Below are 19120 nucleotides of genomic sequence, written 5' to 3' on the forward strand. Positions count from 1 at the left end.
ATTTAAAAAGATTTCACTTATCAAATACAGTAGTTAAAAACAACTACTGAATAATATAACCCAAATACAGCACCACCTGTGATGGGCACAATAAGATACCTGGTCAGAGAATAAGAAGATGGACCAATCAACCTTCAAAGACTGCTCCGCATCTGAGGCAATGATTTGTCAAGAATGTCTCTCATTCATAGCACTCCCCCGCCCCTCCACGTTCCATTGTAAAATACTATGAAGTATCTGTGTCATGAGTTTCTGTAGTCACAGAAGTTCAACTTTGCTTCTTCCAGAATAAGAACTCGTGAGATGATTCTCCTGATAAGCAGGAGCACAAATTGCCACTGACATGTCCAATAATATAAAAAATTGAAAGATGGAATGTGCAAATTTAATCTCAAATTTAACATGACTATGTTTACAGTTAGGCTGAACAAGACTGATGCAGAATAAATAATTCAATAGATGATATTGTGTAAGACCCATTCTGCAGTTCTATCTATTCTGGCGGATCGTTATACCCACAGGATTGAGCTGTGCATAATAGCACTTTCCACAGGTATTAAGGAGCTGAACTACATAACTAAGAAGACCCCAAATGTTCAATGTCATATTGGAATAAAGCACAAGTAAAAAGCTGTTATATATTCATTTTCCCTCTCTTCCCCTCCCCACTACTGCAAAATGGACAAGCAATTTGGTTGAATACTGACCTCCAACTGCCAAGTGAGAAGCTAACCAAGTTAAGCTTGACCACAAATTATATACTTTGTAATGTTCAAAGCTTTAAAAGAAGCAAAACTGCAATAAGCCTCAAGCTACTTATAGTTAATTACATTATATAAATAAAGTAGCAATGGCCAAATAAATCCTCTATCGATTTTAGAATGCAGATTTCTAATAAATAAAAACCCAAACCATCTGTTATGAAGCCCTACAAAACGGAAGCTCTTCAGTTTTCAATACTTGCCTGTATGGTCCTGCTAAGGTAACTGTAGCATAGGGATCACATTGTCCATTCACTATTGGGAGGCCTTTGCATTCTAGAACTCTGAAAGAAGAACAAAAAAGAACCGGACAAAATAAGAGGAGCTTGACGGAACAACCAAAGTTAGTGTCTTCTCATTTTCAGAATGCTCCTTATTAAGGGATACAAATGGTGCTAGCATGATCCTGTATCCTTTTTTTGTCTTAGACCAAACAATTATTTCCCAGTTTAAAGTAATACCATCATTAAGGTCAGAAGCCAACATTAAACTACAGAGGAGTTCTAATTTGAAGGTCTCTTACAACACCCGAAACATCAGTAACAATCAACAGTTCATGAAAGTTGCTACTATAGGTATGGAGGACATAGTGACATTCTTATGACAGTTCATATCAATCACTGTTTACTTGTACATGTAAAAAAACCCCAATGTTTAAGATGAGAAAAGACTGCAGAATGATCCTGGTATCAGACAAATAGTTTCACAGTGTTACACGCACAAAGGCCTATGTACTTTAACAAAATGTAATATGCCAGAATACATAGCCAATCACGCCAAACCCATCTTTTCCCAAACCAGTAAAACATCCTAACAACGAAACTCAGAAAGAATGAACAAACATGTTTTTCAGTTCTGCTTTCAAGAAGTTAGTGATGTGATACCAAAGGGACAGAATGCAACTAGAATGGTTGAGTCACCCTGCTCTGACTTCCTCCAAGCAAGGAATCTTTTAAGATGAAAAATTTACAGCTCTAACTTCCATGTTCCCACCTCACCCAAAGAGGGAACTAATATAAGTTAGTGTGGTTTCAGGTTTCACAATTTAAAAAGCTCTCAAGGAATGTAGCACTTATTGGTAAAAAAGGCAAAACAGCCTCTAGGATTCTCCCTTCTGAAACAAGTTCCTTTTTGAATAGGTGTGTTTGTTGATTTTTTTTTTTGGGGGGGGGGGCTGACTAGGAATAAATGTTCTAGAAAGTGAAGTGATGAGAGATGGGTGTGCTGAGGCAGCTCATGTTTGAAATGCATAGAGAAGAGAGAGGCAAAAAGCAGGAGTTTGATCCATTTAAAAGTATTCCATTCCCTTTGCAACTGGGTCAAATTACACTGTACCGTGTGTCAATACATAATCCTGGGCTTACTATAGTTCTGGAATTTAAATTTATCTAGGTGGTTTTTGTTTATAGTGTGAGTGTTGTTTATATTTATGTATAACTTGTGTTTGCAATATGAGTGTTATATATACACACACGACTCTCCATTGCACAAGTGACTACAGCAGCATAATCTACAGTAGTTGGTGAAGCGGAGAGGGAAGATGGTAGGTTAAATAGATGTCATTTCCAGTTGAGGGAAGATGCAATTTTTATAAATGAACATGTGTTTTCACACTGCAGCTTGGCAAACATTATATCAGTTCTAATGAAACTGTGTCGTACACTGGTGCTGCTTTAGTCAATGAAAATCTCTAAGGACTGGTCTACATGGGAAAGTTATATGGTATAAGATAAGATATCACTGTAAACTGATATGGTTATACTGATAAAATTCCCCATGTGGACACACACTTATTCTGGAATAAGAGTGTAAGAACATAAGAACGGCGATACTGGGTCAGGCCAAAAGGTTCATCTAGCTCAGTATCCTGTCTTCCGACAGTGGCTAATGCCAGATGCTTAAGAGGGAATGAACAGAACAGGTAATCAGCAAGTGATCCATCCCCTGTCACCCACTCCTAGCTTCTGCCAAACAGAGGCTAGGGACACCATCCCTCCCCATCCTGGCTAATAGCCATTGGTGGAACTAGATAAGTTCCTGGAGGACAGGTCCTTTCTGAACTCTGTTACAGTCTTGACCTTTGTAACATTCTCTGGCAAAGAGTTCCACAGATTGACTGGGCATTGTGTAAAGAAATATTTCCTTTTGTTTGTTTTTAACCTGCTACCTATTCATTTCATCTGGTGACCCTTAGTTCTTGTGTTATGAGAAGGGATACATAACACTTCCTTATTTACTTTCTGCACACCAGTCATGATTTTATAGACCTCTATCATATCCCTCTTAATTGGCCGTCTCTTTTCCAAACTGAAAAGTCCCTGTCTTATTAATCTCTCCTCATATCGAAGTTGTTCCATACCCCTAATCACTTTTGTTGCCCTTTTCTGAACCTTTTCCATTTCCAATATATCTTTTTTGAGATGGGGTGACCACATCTGCATGCAATATTCAAGATGAGGGCATAATATGGAATTATGTAGAGGCAATATGATATTTTCTATCTTATTTATCTGTTTCTTAATGATTCTCAACATTCTGTTTGCTTTTTTGACTGCCTTTGCACATCAAGTGGATGTTTTCAGAGAACTATCCACAGTGACTCCAAGATCTCTTTCTTGAGTGGTAACAGCTAATTCAGATCTCATCATTTTATATGTAGAGTTGAGATTACATTTTCTATTGTGCATTACTTTGCATTTATCAACTGTGACAGGGTCAGGCCAGATAGCTACAGGAGAGTGTTAGAAGGCAGATAGATTAGTCCCAGATTAAGTAGATCCCTTTTCCCTGGGTAAGGTAACAGGGGCAGTTCCAGAACAAGCAGGAACTTGCTAGAAGCAACTAAGGCAGGTAGGCTAATTAGGACACCTGGAGCCAAATAAGAAGAAACTGCTAGAATCAATTAGCACAGGCTGGCTAATCAGGGCACCTGAGTTAAGAAGGACCTCACTTCAGTTTGGAGTATGCATGCAAGGGGCTGGGAACAAGAGGCACTAGGAGCTGAGAGTGAGAAGACATCTTGCTGGAAGACTGAGGAGTACAAGCATTTTCAGACACCAGAAGGAAGGTCCTGTGGTAAGGACAAAGAAGGTGTTTGGAAGAGGCCATGGGGAAGTAGCCCAGCGAGTTGTAGCTGTCGTGCAGCTGTACCAGGAGGCACTATAGACAACTGCAATCCACAGAGCCCTGGGCTGGAACCCAGAGTAGAGGGCGGGCCTGGGTTCCCCCCAAACCTCCCAACTCCTGATCAGACACAGGAGGAATTGACCTGGACTGTGGCTTCTACCTGAGGGGAAGGTCTCTAGGCTGTTTCCTGACCCATATGGTGAATCTCTGAGGTGAGAAAATCTGCCAATAAGCGCAGGACCCCACCAAGGTAGAGGAAGAACTTTGTCACACAACCTTGAATTTCATCTGCCATTTTGTTGCCCAGTCACCCAATTTTGAGAGATCCCTTTGTAACTCTTTGCAGTCTGCTTTGGATTTAACTATCTTGAGTAGTTTTATATCATGTGCAAATTTTGACACCTCACTGTTTACCCTTCTATTCCAGATCATTTATGAATATGTTGCGTTTAAACTAAACACAAAAAGGGCCATTTACTGCAGAATAAAAATGTCCACACAGAGAGTAATATTACTTCTTAAACATTTTAACTATACCAGTTTAACTATACTAGTATAATTATACTAGTATAACAGAAAACTTTCCCATGTAGACAAACCCTAAGTACAGGCACCGGCTTCTAATTTTCCCCAGGGATGTTCAAGCCCTTGCTCAGCTCCAGAACCCACCCCCACTCTAACCCTTCCTTTAAACCCCCACCCTGCCTCTTTCTGCCCTACCCCTGCCCTGCCTCTTTCCGCCCCCCTCCCTTTACCCTCACAGTGCCTCCTGCATGCCACGGAACAGTTGTTCCACAGCCTTCAGGAGGCGCTGGGAGGGTGGAGGGAGGAGTTGATTGGCAGGTATGCCGGCGGGTGGAAGTGTGGGAGGGAAGAGCTTGGCTGCTGGTGGGTGCTAAGCACCCACTAATTTTGGAGCACCCACGGAGTCGTACCTATGACCCTAAGCCAGGGGTAGGCAACCTATGGCACTTGTGCCAAAGGCAGCACGCAAACTGATTTTCAGTGGCACTCACACTGCCCGGGTCCTGGCCACCAGTCCGGGGGCTGTACAATTTAATTTTAAATGAAGCTTCTCAAACATTTTAAAAACCTTATTTACTTTACATACAAGAATAGTTTAGTTATATATTATAGACTTATAGAAAGAGACCTTCTAAAAATGTTAATGTATTACTGGCACGCAAAACCTTAAATTAGAGTGAATAAATGAAAACTTGGCACACCACTTCTGAAAGGTTGCCGACCCCTGCCCTAAGCCCTTCTGGGCTGGAGTGTCTTTTTATTTGCATTGTAAGATACCTAACATACTTTATTCTTACTATTTTTCCAACACCTCAATGTACAGTTTACTAATGTACAAAAATAATGCTAAGTTTGTGACAATTAATAAAAGAAAATTCAAAGTTACAGCTAATGTTCTTTAACTTTATCCACAGGCGTAGGAATTTGGAACATATGGTATGTAATGTCACATGCTGTTTTACTGCAGAATTCCTGTAAAAGTGTAATAAAGATGTGTATATATAGAGAGTTGGCCTTAATTTAAACAACTCAGCAAAAATGAGGAATTTTTTCAAATCTTAATGTTATTAAATAACAATTCCCATGGAAGGACAAATTTCATATTTTGAACTAAAGCCAGACACAGTACAGTTTTTAAAATACCAAACCTTAAAATATTTACTCCTCGGCAAAATCTTTATATGGTTCTGAATACTCTGGCGAAACTGAAGTTCAAGATCAACAGAAGCAGACACCTTGCCTAGAAGGAGACATATTGGATATTCACCTGCTGGTTTTATTTCTGCTCTGCGCTATGACCTTTTTATGTATGCACCTTCTGCATAGACAAGAGACTTAAGAAGTCCTCTACGGGTCTGGCTTAGCAGCCTGCTGACACTGCAGAGTGTTGCCATATAGGAGCTGAATTCGAGCCACAAATTCTGCGCTGAGCAAGTTGGAACTGGAAGACTCCTCTTATCCCCACAAATCAGAGAGCATATGGAGTGGTTCCTCTAGTCTAGAGGAAGTAGAAATAGGGGCACATGTTTGGAATTATTTTAAGCACGCTAAAACCAATCACCTTCAGCAAGTTCTACTTTTTTAAATTCAAATAGCACAGATATTACTAAAAGTGTGACCAAACCACATTCCTAATTGAACTGAACAATTATTAAGGGGAGAAAAGCCTACTCCCACTCAAAACTATGTACCAATGACAAACACATGCCCACTCTGCTTTCCCTTAAGGATGGCCAAGAAAATGAAAGGCCATCTCAAGACGTTTATCTCAGGGAGCAGATTTTCCACTGTTCATGAATGGATCATTTCCAATCCAGCTCTCCTGCAATACAGGATGAAATATCAGAAGTCTAAGATGAAAGCACACCCGTGGGCGTATAGAATATTGCCCCTTTTAGTAGGAGTACTTCTAAAAACCATGAAGGCAGAGCACCACTTGAACAGTCAAGATGAGTTTGAGTTCAAGTGTAAATGTTCTGTTTCTTTTGTGTGTGCAGAGGGAATGAGAAAAGCAAAAACAACCTTGAAAGAAAGAATATGTAGAAAAACAGGAAACAGATGCTGACATAAGCTGCTCCAATGCCTCTCAGGTAATTTAAAAGCAGTTAACATCTAAGGACAGAGAAAGTATGCAACAGACTCGAGTTTCTGATTTGAGGGAGGGGAAAGGAAGCTTGAAGCAAGGCTAATTATTGCTCCCACATTTTGTTGAGCACCAGTGAGAGATGCAATAAAATTCAGCAATGCACAACAGGGTTTAATTCACAGCTTTAGTGCACTTTCACCAGCTGTGAAAAAATGTTGTAACTGCAGAACTGCTTTGAATTATGAGCCTCTTTCTTTTGTCACAAGGAAGTTGTCAGGTAAATGAATAATCCCACCTCTGCCAGTTGCTGTAATCCACAAGCAGCAAAGGTGTTAGAATGAATAGCTGCAACTTTGTTCTAACAATCATATTAAGATCTGATTCTGCTGGATAAAACATATCTGTGTAAAAACTACACAGAACACCCATTCACTTCTTCTATAAGGCAATGATGGTGGCTGGGCACCAACTTAAAAAAAATCAGTCAAAAATGAAGTGCTTTTACCTTATTTGCAAAATTAACATTAACATTACTTATGAGTGCTAGATTAATGAATGGAAATGACAAGTTAAGCAAGGTATTTGTACCTAACACAAGTTGTGTGACTAGAGAGACCCAAACACAAAATGTCTGGCTGCTGTTGCTAGACCCTTTCCAGTCCAGCTGATAGTTACTGATTATTGTTAGAGTCTATAGCTCAGCTGATAGTGACTGAGCTATCCTTTGCAACTACAGAAGTTGGGCTAGAGTGGAGTTATTGGTGGGCCATGTGAGAAAACTCTTAATGCAGCTGCCTCACTATTTTCTGCTTGTGGTTTATAAAATTAGCAGGTTTCAAAGAACAAGAACAAAATGATTTCAGCTTTCAGTGTGGTTCATAACCTAAACCGTTGCAAGGGCAAATTCCCTAAAGAAAAACATACACACACTTTAGAAATAGTCCCTGTTCTTTACACTGAGTGATACTAAAATGCATGGGGATAGGAAGGTAAAGGAAGGATAAACATTTCTGAACAGAAGACAAAATAGCTCACATTTGACAACATTAATATTTCTGCTGCATGTGGGCTTTCAATCATGAGGTGTGATCACTACCAATTGCCTACATAATAGCGAATGGTGCTGCCTTTATAGTTTCCCTATGCAGTGAATCATTCAGCAGAGCTACAGAAGGCAGCAGGGTAATCCAAGCATGTAGACTCCCTATCCCTTCCTTAAAGGAGAATCAATTATTTGAAAATGACATACCTTTCTCGTTATTCAAGGATGCATGTTGTGCGGGTACATGTGTGTGAAGGAAAAGAAAGAGCAATATTCATAAAGTAGTTCCAGTTTGAGACATTGGGTGAAATCCTGGCTCCATTCAAGTCAAAAGCAAAACTTCCCTTGACTTGAGTGGGGACAAAATTTCACCCATTTTAAATGTGCACTATCTTAGTAGGGAAAGGGCTGCACAGTATTCCTTCTTTCCTTCACAAAGTTTTCCATATGAATATCTGGGAGCCTCGGGACACTGAGATTTTTACACACACAATGCATAATATCTTCAATGGCATGGTAGGTCAACCTAGTTTCTACTTTTGGCTTACTAGTGGAGTATAGCCAGATGACCTAGGCAAATACTAAAGGCAAATTATTCTGATTCTTCTCCTAAAAAACCCTAAAAATTCCATATTAAAAAGAAACTAGGAGAGAAATCGGGAAATGCCAATGCTAACATTACAAGCCAGCTTTAACTTTGCCCTCCTTGTTTGTGTACATTATGACCTAAATTCAGCAAAGTCCTTTACCATGTGCCTAACTTTAAGTGAAATTTTACAATGCTACTGGGACAATATAATCGTTGGGAATCATTAAGAAAGGGATAGATAAGAAGATATAAAATATTATATTGTCTCTATATAAATCCATGGTACGCCCACATCTTGACTATTACGTGCAGATGTCACTCCATCTCAGAAAAGATATATTGGAATTGGAAAAGGTTCAGAAAAGGGCAACAAAAGTGATTGGGGTATGGAACGGCTTCCATATGAGGAGAGATTAATAAAACTGGGACTTTTCAGTTTGGAAAAGACGACTAAGGGGGGATATGATAGAGGACTATAAAACCATGACTGGTGTGGAGAAAGTAAATAAGGAAGTGTTATTTAATCCTCCTCATAATACAAGAACTAGGGACCACCAAATGAAATTAATGGGCAGCAAGTTTAAAATAAACAAAAGGAAGTATTTTTTCCCCACAGTGCACAGTCAGTCTGTGGAACTCTTTGCCAGAGGATGTTGTGAAGGCCAAGACTATAACGGTTAAAAAAAAAGAATAGATAAATTCATGGAGAATAGGTTCATCAATGGCTATTAGCCAGGATGGGCAGGGATGGTGTCCCTAGCCTTTGTTTGCCAGAAGCTGGGAATGGGCGACGGGGGATGGATCACTTGATTACCTGTTCTGTTCATTCTGTCTGGGGTCCCGGGCATTGCCCACCGTCAGAAGACAGGTTACTGGGCTAGATGGATCTTTGATCTGACCCACTATGGCTGTTCTTATGTTCTTAATATACAAAGATAGGGTGACCATAATTCCCGATGCTGAATACGGGACACCTGGTAAAATTACTCGTATTCAAGTGACTTCAATGGCAATCAATCAGAACTATGTAGTACAAACGTTCAAATTAACATCAAGTTGACTGATCCCTGTTAAGAAATACTGAGTAGTTAGATTCTTTTTATTTACCTTCTTATCTTTAAGGCTTTAGGGTTCATAGGGAAGAGGTGACACACACACCTGCGGCTGCGGGGTGCTGTGGAGCCTGCAGGTCTGGGGTGTGAATAGGCTAGAAATGGCTTCCCCCACCACCACTCCAGAATTTAGCTGAGAGGCAGAGCAGCTTCCCCACACCAGTGCTGTGCGGGGCTTTGGCACATGCAGGGCTCAGCTCCTCCAGGCCAGCGCCATGGGCCAGAGGGTCTTGGGCTTTCCCAGGACGCCAGCCCAGCCAGAGGCAGTGGGGGAAGGAAGGAGCCTGCTGGCCAGGCTCTTGGTGAGCTGAGCGCTCCGACCAGGGGCTGGTTCTCCGCACAGCGCTGGGAGTGGGATGTGCCCTGCCGGTGGGGATATGGAGGAGCAGCAGGGTTGGGGGGGGGGCGAAGGGGCAAATCAGGGAGAGGACAGCGAGAGGGGGAGCCTGTAAAGGCCAGATTGGTGGCCAGCAAAGTTGACACGTAGCTGACTGCCGCCTGGCATGTGCCCATACTCACCAGCAACCACAGCTCACAGCGCGCAGCCAGTGCTGGCCGGAAATGGGATGGGGGGGTGGGGCCCTGCTGGCCAAGAGCCAGCACGTGGGGGTGGGGGGGCTGTGTGACAGACCAGCAGGGGGAGCAGTCTGGCCCTGCACACTGCAGCTTCGGTCAGCCACGAGCCTTGCACACCCACCCCTACCGTCAGCCACTGGACCTCCCCACACTCACCGCTGGTGGGTGGGCAGCTGGAGAGCAGCAGGACCCGCCAGTACTGAGGGGGGTTGGGGAGGGAGAGACAGAGACAGAAAATACGGGACAATTTGCCCGTTTTTAAGAAAAAGTCAGGATGCTTGCTGGAGGGCTTAAATACGGGACTGTCTCTTTAAAAACTGGACGTCTGGTCACCCTATACAAAGACAATGCATAAAGTATAATGAATAAATAAAGGGCTAATGTAAGAGAAAAGTGAGTTAAGACAAAGTTATTAGGAAAGAGGAATCAATATTACATTAAAACCACAATAACAAAATCTGATGAAATTTTTATTTAAATTAAATGCAAAAGAAAAATAACACCAACACTTGTATAACTCTAACCTGACCCTATTTCACTGAAGAGATGTCCTCTAAAGTGGACTTTTTCCAGAGTTTCATTTTGTAAAATAAGAGTTTAAGGATTTTTGACTCACATGGATTTTTTTTTCCATTTTTCTGCTGCTAATAATATGAAAACCAATGAGAGAGGTCTCCACATTGTGGCTCAAAATACCAAGGCTGGCTCCTAATAACAGCTTTAGAAAGATATTTAAAAAAAATGCACATACACACAGGACCATCTGGCATGCTAAATAAAGGAAGCAGAATAAAAACTGTGTGTCAACCATACCGTTCTCGCAGGACAGGCAGTTAATTCATTAGCAGTTTAATCATTTTATGAGTCAATTATAAAAGAGCTGTAAGCTCCCTTAAAGACAAATAAGAATAAAAAGATATTCTGTAGTGTTAATATAAAAAAAATCTAGTTAAATTCTCTTAGTTGAAGACACCTCAAGGCCATTAATGAGGACACATGCAGGAACACACAGATGCTTAGTGGAATTTTAAACATGTGCACTTAATGACCATTACATCTGCCTTGGCATCAGTACTACATTTTATTACATGGAATAACAGTTCAAGCATGAGAGAGCAAAGAGAAATTACTGGTGAGGAGGAGGAAAGATTTTTAGAAGAAGCAGATTTTCGGAGGAGACAGAGACTCAAATGCAGGTAGCAGCATGACAGAAAGTGCAAAGCAAAGTGTGTGAAAAGAAACAAAGGGAGTAAAAGGCAAGAGGAACGGAAGCAGCATACTGAATGAGTAGGGGCGTAGGAGGGAATACAGCCGAGATGTGAGGAGAGATGAAATTATGTAGGGCCTTGTAAGTGAAGTGAAGTATTTCCAGTTGGATGTAGGAAGACAGGAAACCAGGTATTCAAGGAGTAGGTGACCTGAAAAGAGCCACTGTAGTGGCATTTGGGATAAAATGGGGTAGTTAGTGGGGAATGTAAGAAGAGAGAAGGACAGAATGGAGGTGGTTAAGGGATAAACAAGGAGAGAGATGATCCGAGCCCAGACAAAGGTTTGAGCTATGGGGATAGTGGATATGGGCAATATTAAATAGAAGGAATGAGGGACTCTATATATGGGAGCAGAATGAAAGAAAGAATCAAAATTAAATAGAGGTTGAGAGTCTGGGAGATGGCAAAGATGATATTGTCATGGCAGGTGTCACCAGCTCGCACTGCTTCACAGAAGTCTTCTATGATCTTTTTCTTAGCTTGAGAAGAAATGATCAGTCTTTGGAAGATATGCCATGTGGTATTAGTTTGGATATAATACAAGGTTCAAGGTAGAAGGAGCTGTGAGAGCAACAGGAGAGTTTGTGGTCTGGCTTGGTCTCCAACTGGAGTCAGTCCTTGAGGCAGAGTTCTTCCCTGATACTGGGTTGTTAGTCCCGAAAAAAAAAGGATTGCCTGCAGGATGTCTGCAGGACTGGTGTAATGTGTGCACACACAAAATAAGCTACACTTAGAATATACCCAGATTCCAGGTCAACAGTTTCTCTTTCCACTGGGAAGCCCATCTGGAAGGTCCTGGACATCCTGTACTGTTCAACAGAAGGGTAACCATATCAATATCAAAAGATGGAAGGTGAAGAGGGGTCAGGAGAACAAAATATAAGAAGCCAGTTCTGGAAAGACTGAAATTCAGTGGTGTGGGGACATCAAAGAGGAGATGCAAGGAACAGGAGAATTTCCAGAACATGGACAGATTTGGGAATCACCCACAGAGGTGGCCGGTGAAGCCATGGGAGTGGATCAGGTTGCCAAAAGAATAGAAAGAAAAGAAGAAGAGCTGAATCTTCAAGACAGATGGAGAGGAGAGAGTAAAGGAGCCACTTAAGATGACAAGAAGCAAGGCAGAACAACAAAGAACACAACGGAGGTAAGCAAAAATGAGAAAAGTGTTCTAAAGAGAAAAGAGGGTTCAACTGCGGGAAAAGAACAGTAAGACAAAAGCAGCACCTTCTAGCCTTAGCTAAGAGTTCTCAGATTCTGACATGGTGGGCCAAATAGGGGGCAGAACTACTCCATGCTGGTCACAGACTGGGTGTTTTAAATAAAGATCTTGACAAGTAAATAAATAACGTGTATCTACAGATATTCCTAACTCTGGCTATAGCTGTCACAGGAAAGAGTACAGAAGATAAAGTCATCTCATCTCAGAACACATTTCTTCCAAAAGGCCTACGAACCCACAAACTCCCTGCAAATAAATGTTAATGCTTTGCGAATTGGGGCCGCTAACAGGGAGTTTCGAGAGGGAGTTTGGAAGGGGAGTGGGAAGAGGGCAAGGGACACTTGCTATTCTTTAAAGCCTTTAAACTAAACTATAATAAAAACTTCTTGATTTAAACAAAAACCCTATCATTAACCTTGGTAGTTGTAGGAGAGAATGCAGGCAGAAGCCCAGCAGCAGAGTAGGGGCTATCCTATTTATTGCTCTCAGTGTAGCATGTGTGATTACCTGCCCTGTGGGCGGGTGGTGTATGTGTGCACTCAGTGCAAGGAGCTCCTGGCCCTCAGAGATCACGTACGGGCTTTAGAGGCCAGGGAGGTGGAATTGGTGGAGCTAAGGGAGGCAGCGAGGTATGTTGATGAGGCTTCGCGGGACACTGTAGATTTGTCCCACCTCCGGTCAGACAGCCTCTGCACTGTTGAGGAAGATGAAAGGCTCAGGGAAGCAGAGCAGTCAACAGGAGCAGAGGGAAACCTTCCCATAGTTGGGACCCTCCTTCCAGATGGTGTTAGGGTATCCTCTCGCACTGAGGTTACCTCTCCGGGGGAGGGAACTCCAGTCATTAGGAAAAGGCAGCTGTTAGTAATGGGAGATTTGATCATTAGAAACATAGATAACTGGGTTTGTGATGACTGAGAGAACCGTATGGTGACTTACCTGCCTGGTGCGAAGGTTGTGGATCTCTCGAGGCATCTAGGTAGACTTATGTGTAGTGCTGGGGAGGAGTCGGTGGTCATGGTACATGTAGGTACCAATGACATAGGGAAGGGTAGGAGAGACGTCCTGGAGGCCAAATTTAGGCTGCTAGGAAAGAGACTGAAATCCAGGACCTCTATGGTGGCATTCTCAGAAATGCTTCCAGTTCCACACGCAGGGTCAGTAAGCAGGCAGAGCTTCAGAGTCTCAATGCGTGGATGAGATGATGGTGAAGAGAGGAGGGGTTTAGATTTATTAGGAACTGGGGAAACTTTTGGGATAGGGGAAGCCTATACAGGAAGGATGGGCTCCACCTAAACCAAAGTGGATCCAGACTGCTGGCACTTAACATTAAAAAGGTTGCAGAACAGTTTTTAAACTAGGAGATGGGGGAAAGCCGATTGCTGCAGAGGAGCACGTGAATCAGACAGAGACTTCTCTTGGAGGAGAGTTTATTGATAGAGATTCTCCAGGTTATAGTGAGGAGGAGAGGATGGAAGAGGATAAAGTATGGGCCAGATCAGACAAGAAACATTCACATAAAAAAGAATCTGACACATCAGAAAAGAGCAGACAAATAAACAGTGACAAGTTTTTAAAGTGCTTGTACACAGATGCTAAGAAGTCTAAATAATAAGATGGGTTAACTAGAGTGCCTTGTGTTAAAGCAGGATATTGATATAATTGGCATCACAGAAACCTGGTGGAGTGAGGACAATCAATGGGACACAATCATTCTGGGGTAAAAAATATATCAGAAGGACAGAACAGGTCGTGCGGGAGGTGGGAGTGACACTATATGTGAAAGAAAATGTAGAATCAAATGAAGTAAAAATCTTAAATGAATCCACATGTTCCACAGAATCTCTATGGATAGTAATTCCATGCTCTGATAAGAATATAACATTAGGGATCTATTATCGACCATCTGACCAGGACAGTGACAGTGACTATGAAATGCTAAGGGAGATTAGAGAGGCTATCAAAATGAAGAACTCAATAATAGTGGGAGATTTCAATTATCCCCATATTGACTGGGAACATGTCACCTCAGGACGAAAAGCACAGACAAAATTTCTCGATACTTTAAATGACTGCTTCTTGGAGCAGCTGGTATGGGAACCCACAAGGGGAGAGGCAATTCTTGATTTACTCTTGAGTGGAGCACAGGATCTGGTCCAAGAGGTAACTGTAACAGGACCGCTTGGAAATAGTGACCATAATATAACAACATTTAACATCCCTGTGGTGGGAAGAACACCTCAACAGCCCAACACTGTGGCATTTAATTTCAGAAAGGGGAACTATGCAAAAATGAGGAAGTTAGTTAAACAGAAATTAAAAGGTACAGTCACTAGAGTGAAATCTCTGCAAGCTGCATGGACACTTTTCAAAGACACCATAACAGAGGCCCAACTTAAATGTATACCCCAAACTAAAAAACACAGTAAAAGAATTTTAAAAAGAGCCATGTAAAAGAAGCAGTGAGAGATAAAAAGGCATCTTTTAAAAAGTGGAAGTCAAATCCTAGTGAGGTAAATAGAAAGGAGCATAAACACTGCCAAGTTAAGTGTAAAAATGTAATAAGAAAAGCCATAGAGGAGTTTGAAGAACGGCTAGCCAGAAACTCAAAGGGTAATAACAAAATGTTTTTTAAGTACATCAGAAGCAGAAAGCCTGCTAAACAACCAGTGGGGCCCCTGGACAATCGAGATAACAAAAGGAGTGCTGAAGACGATAACTAAGACTAACACGGCTACCCCTCTGATACTGAAGACGATAATGACATTGCAGAGAAACTAAATGAATTCTTTGCTTCAGTCTTCACGGCTGAGGTTGTTAGGGAGATTCCCAAACCTGAGATTCCCAAACCTTTGTAGGTGACAAATCTGAGGAATTGTCACAAATTGAAGTGTCATTATCAATTAATTTTGGAATTAATTGATAAACTTAACATTAACAAGTCACTGGGGCCAGATGGCATTCCCCCAAGAGTTCTGAAAGAACTCAAATGTGAAACTGTGGAACTATTAACTATGGTTTGTAACCTGTCCTTTAAATCAGCTTCTGTACCCAATGACTGGAAGATAGCTAATGTAACGCCATTAAAAAGGGCTCTAGAGGTGATCCCAGCAATTACAGACCAGTAAGTCTAACATCAGTATTGGTCAAATTAGTTGAAACAATAGTAAAGAATAAAATTGTCAGACACATAGAACATCATAAATTGTTGGGCAAAAGTCAACATTATTTCTGTAAAGGGAAATCATGTCTTACTAATCTGTTAGAGTTCTTTGAAAGGGTCAACAAACATGTGGACAAGGGGGATTCAGTGGACATAATGTACTTAGATTTCCAGAAAGCCTTTTACAAGGTCCTTCACCAAAGGCTCTTATGTAAATTAAGTTGTCATGGGATAAGAGGGAAGATCCTTTCACGGATTGAGAACTGGTTAAAAGACAAGGAACAAAGGGTAGGAATAAATGGTAAATTTTCAGAATGGAGAGGGGTAACTAGTGGTGTTCCCTAAGGGTCAGTCATAGGACCAATCCTATTCAACTTATTCATAAATGATCTGGAGAAAGGGGTAAACAGTGAAGTGGCAAAGTTTGCAGACAATACTAAACTGCTCAAGATAGTTAAGACCAAAGCAGACTGTGAAGAACTTCAAAAAGATCTCACAAAACTAAGTGATTGGGCAACAAAATTGCAAATGAAATTTAATGTGGATAAATGTAAAGTAATGAACATTGGAAAAAAATAACCCCAACTATACATACAATATGATGGGGGCTAATTTAGCTACAACTAATCAGGAAAGAGATCTTGGAGTCATCGTGGATAGTTCTCTTAAGACATCCATGCAGTGTGCAGCGGCCGTCAAAAAAGCAAACAGGTTGTTAGGAATCATTCAAAAAGGGATAGAGAAAGAGACAGAGAATATCTTATTGCCCTTATATAAATCCATCATATGCCCACATCTTGAATACTGCATACAGATGTTGTCTCCTCATCTCAGAAAAGATATACTGGCATTAGAAAAGGTTCAGAGAAGGGCAACTAAAATGATTAGAGGTTTGGAACCGGTCCCATATGAGGAGAGATTAAAGAGGCTAGGACTTTTCAGCTTGGAAAAGAGGAGACTAAGGGAGGATATGATAGAGCCACATACAATCATGAGTGGTGTGGAAAAAATGAATATGGAAAAGTTATTTACTTGTTCCAATAATATAAGAACTAGAGGCCACCAAATGAAATTAATGGGCAGCAGATTTAAAACAAATAAAAGGAAGTTCTTCACACAGCGCACAGTCAACTTGTGGAACTCCTTGTCTGAGGAGGTTGTGAAGGCTAGGACTATAACAGGGTTTAAAAGAGAACTAGATAAATTCATGGAGGTTACTGGCTATTAGCCAGGATGGGTAAGGAATGGTGTCCCTAGCCTCTGTTTGTCAGAGGGTGGAGATGGATGGCAGAAGAGAGACCACTTGATCATTGCCTGTTAGGTTCACTCCCTCTGGGGCACCTGGCATTGCCCAATGTTGGCAGACAGGATACTGGGCTGGATGGACCCTGGGTCTTACCCAGTATGGCCATTTTTAAGTTATGTTCTTTAGTTGACTGAAAGTTTAAAATACAAAATTCAGCTTTAAAACAAAACAAAACAAACAAAAGTTGCAGAACTACCAGGATGGAAGCTCAGCTAATTTATTTTTTCATCTTTACCCTACTCCCCCAAAATCTGCACTTTCTGTGCCTATACAAGTATAAAAACAAAGTTCTTTTTAACTCCTTAGGTGTATAGATATCTTACATATTTTATAAATTTTTCTTGATTTTTTCATGTAGATTCCCACTTCACATAATTTGCAAATGTAGTTAGAGTACTGCAGCAAATACATCTATTTTAATAAAAAAAGAAAATAATTCACATTTAGGAATATAAATAAATCAATGATTATTAATATACATAGAAAACAATCAATAGTGCTTCTAAAACTGTACACAAAGTCCACAGTCTTCTGGAGACCACATCTGGTATCTCCTGGTTCATGTAAAGCAGATGTAACTGCTGACAGTACAGAAGTGAAATATTGTGTCTTCAAAACATAAACTGAAATACGTAAAACTCAAACAACTTTGGCTGCATGCATATGAGTAATTAGTAGTCAAAAAATGAATCACGATTAACCGCATTGTTAAAAAATAATAGAATACCATTTATTTAAATATTTTTGGATGTTTTCTACATTTTCAAATATATAGATTTCAGTTATAACACAATAGAAAGTGTACAGTGTTCACTTTATATATTTTTATTACAAGTATTTTCCTAATACAAGTACTGTAGTGCAATCTCTTTATCATGAAAGTTGAACTTAAAAATGTAGAATTATGTACAAAAAACTTGAATCCAAAAATAAAACAATGTAAAATTTTAGAGCCTGCAAGTCCACTCAGTCCTAATTCTTGTTCAGCCAATTGCTCGGTAGGTGGCATCACAAGATATTTACGTGCCAAATATGTTAAAGATTCATATGTCCCTTCATGCTTCAACCACCATTCCAGTGGACATGCGTCCATGCTGATGATGGGTTCTGCTTGATAGCCAGCTAAAGCAGTGCAGACCAATGCATGCTCGTTTTCATTATCTGAGTCAGATGCCACCAGCAGAAGGTTGATTTTCTTTTTTGGTGGTTCGGGTTCTGTAGTTTCCACATCAGAATGTTGCTCTTTTAAGACTTCTGAAAGCATGCTCCACACCTTGTCCCTCTCAGATTTTGGAAGGCATTTCAGATTCTTAAACCTTGGGTCTAGTGCTGTAGCTATCTTTAGAAATCTCACATTGGTACCTTCTTTGCATTTTGTGAAATCTGCAGTGAAAGTGTCTTAAAATGAACAACGTGCTGGGTCATCATCCAAGACTGCTAGAACACAAATTGAATTAACATATTTTTTTTTAATGAGTGTCATCAGCATGGAAGCATGTCCTCTGGAATGGTGGCCGAAGCATGAAGGGGCATACAAATGTTTAGCATATCTGGCACATAAATACCTTGCAATGCCGGCTACAAAAGTACCATGCTAATGCCTGTTCTATCTGTTAGGGTGACCAGATAGAAAGTGTAAAAAAATCAGGACGGGGGTGGGGGGTAATAGGTTCCTGTATAAGAAAAAGCCCCAAATATCGGGACTGTCTCTATAAAATCGGGACATCTGGTCACCCTAGTTCTCACTTTGTGGTGACATTGTACATAAGAAGAGGGCAATATTATCTCCTGTAAATGCAAACAAACTTGTTTCTCTTAGCGATTGACTGAACAAGAAGTAGGCCTCAGTGGACTTGTAGGCTCTGAAGTTTTACATTGTTTTGTTTTTGAGTGCAGTTATGTAACAAAAAAACCAATAACCCCTACAACTGTAAATTGCACTTTTACAACAAAGAGATTGCACTACAGTAAGAGGTGAATTGAAAAAATATTTATTTTGTCATTTTTACAGTGCAAATATTTGTAATGAGAATAATATACAATTTGATTTCAATTACAACACGGAATACAATATATGTGAAAATGTAGAACAAACATCCAAAATATTTAATAAATTTCTATTGGTATTCTATTATTCAACGGTGCAATTAAAACTGTGATTAATCGCAATTAATTTTTTTAATTTAATTGCATGAGTTAACTGTGATTGACAGCCCTAGTAATTAGAGAGACACTGATCTTGATTAATAACTTTGTATTATTAAAGGGGACTGATCTCTAGTTAGATGCAATACTTTCATTAATGCATGCAAATTGAACTGATTCATCAGCAATACTTAAAGCTGAT

The 19120-nt window shown here is 40.5% G+C and overlaps 1 protein-coding gene across 5 annotated transcripts in view; it reads right to left on the reverse strand.

Annotated features, from left to right (window-relative positions):
* RASA3 (RAS p21 protein activator 3) overlaps positions 1–19120 on the reverse strand; it is a 197384-nt gene that overhangs the window by 36930 nt on the left and 141334 nt on the right. For 4 of the 5 annotated variants that reach the window (XM_039542281.1, XM_039542294.1, XM_039542303.1 and 1 more), the window contains one exon: positions 965–1045. In XM_039542281.1, coding sequence (XP_039398215.1) covers positions 965–1045 — 81 coding nt within the window. Of the gene's footprint in view, positions 1–99; positions 119–964; positions 1046–19120 lie in introns of those variants that run through there. The other variant, XM_039542320.1, reaches the window with a different exon arrangement.

This window comes from Mauremys reevesii, linkage group 1 (genome assembly GCF_016161935.1).
Source record: "Mauremys reevesii isolate NIE-2019 linkage group 1, ASM1616193v1, whole genome shotgun sequence".
In the NCBI taxonomy this organism is placed as follows: domain Eukaryota; kingdom Metazoa; phylum Chordata; order Testudines; family Geoemydidae; genus Mauremys; species Mauremys reevesii.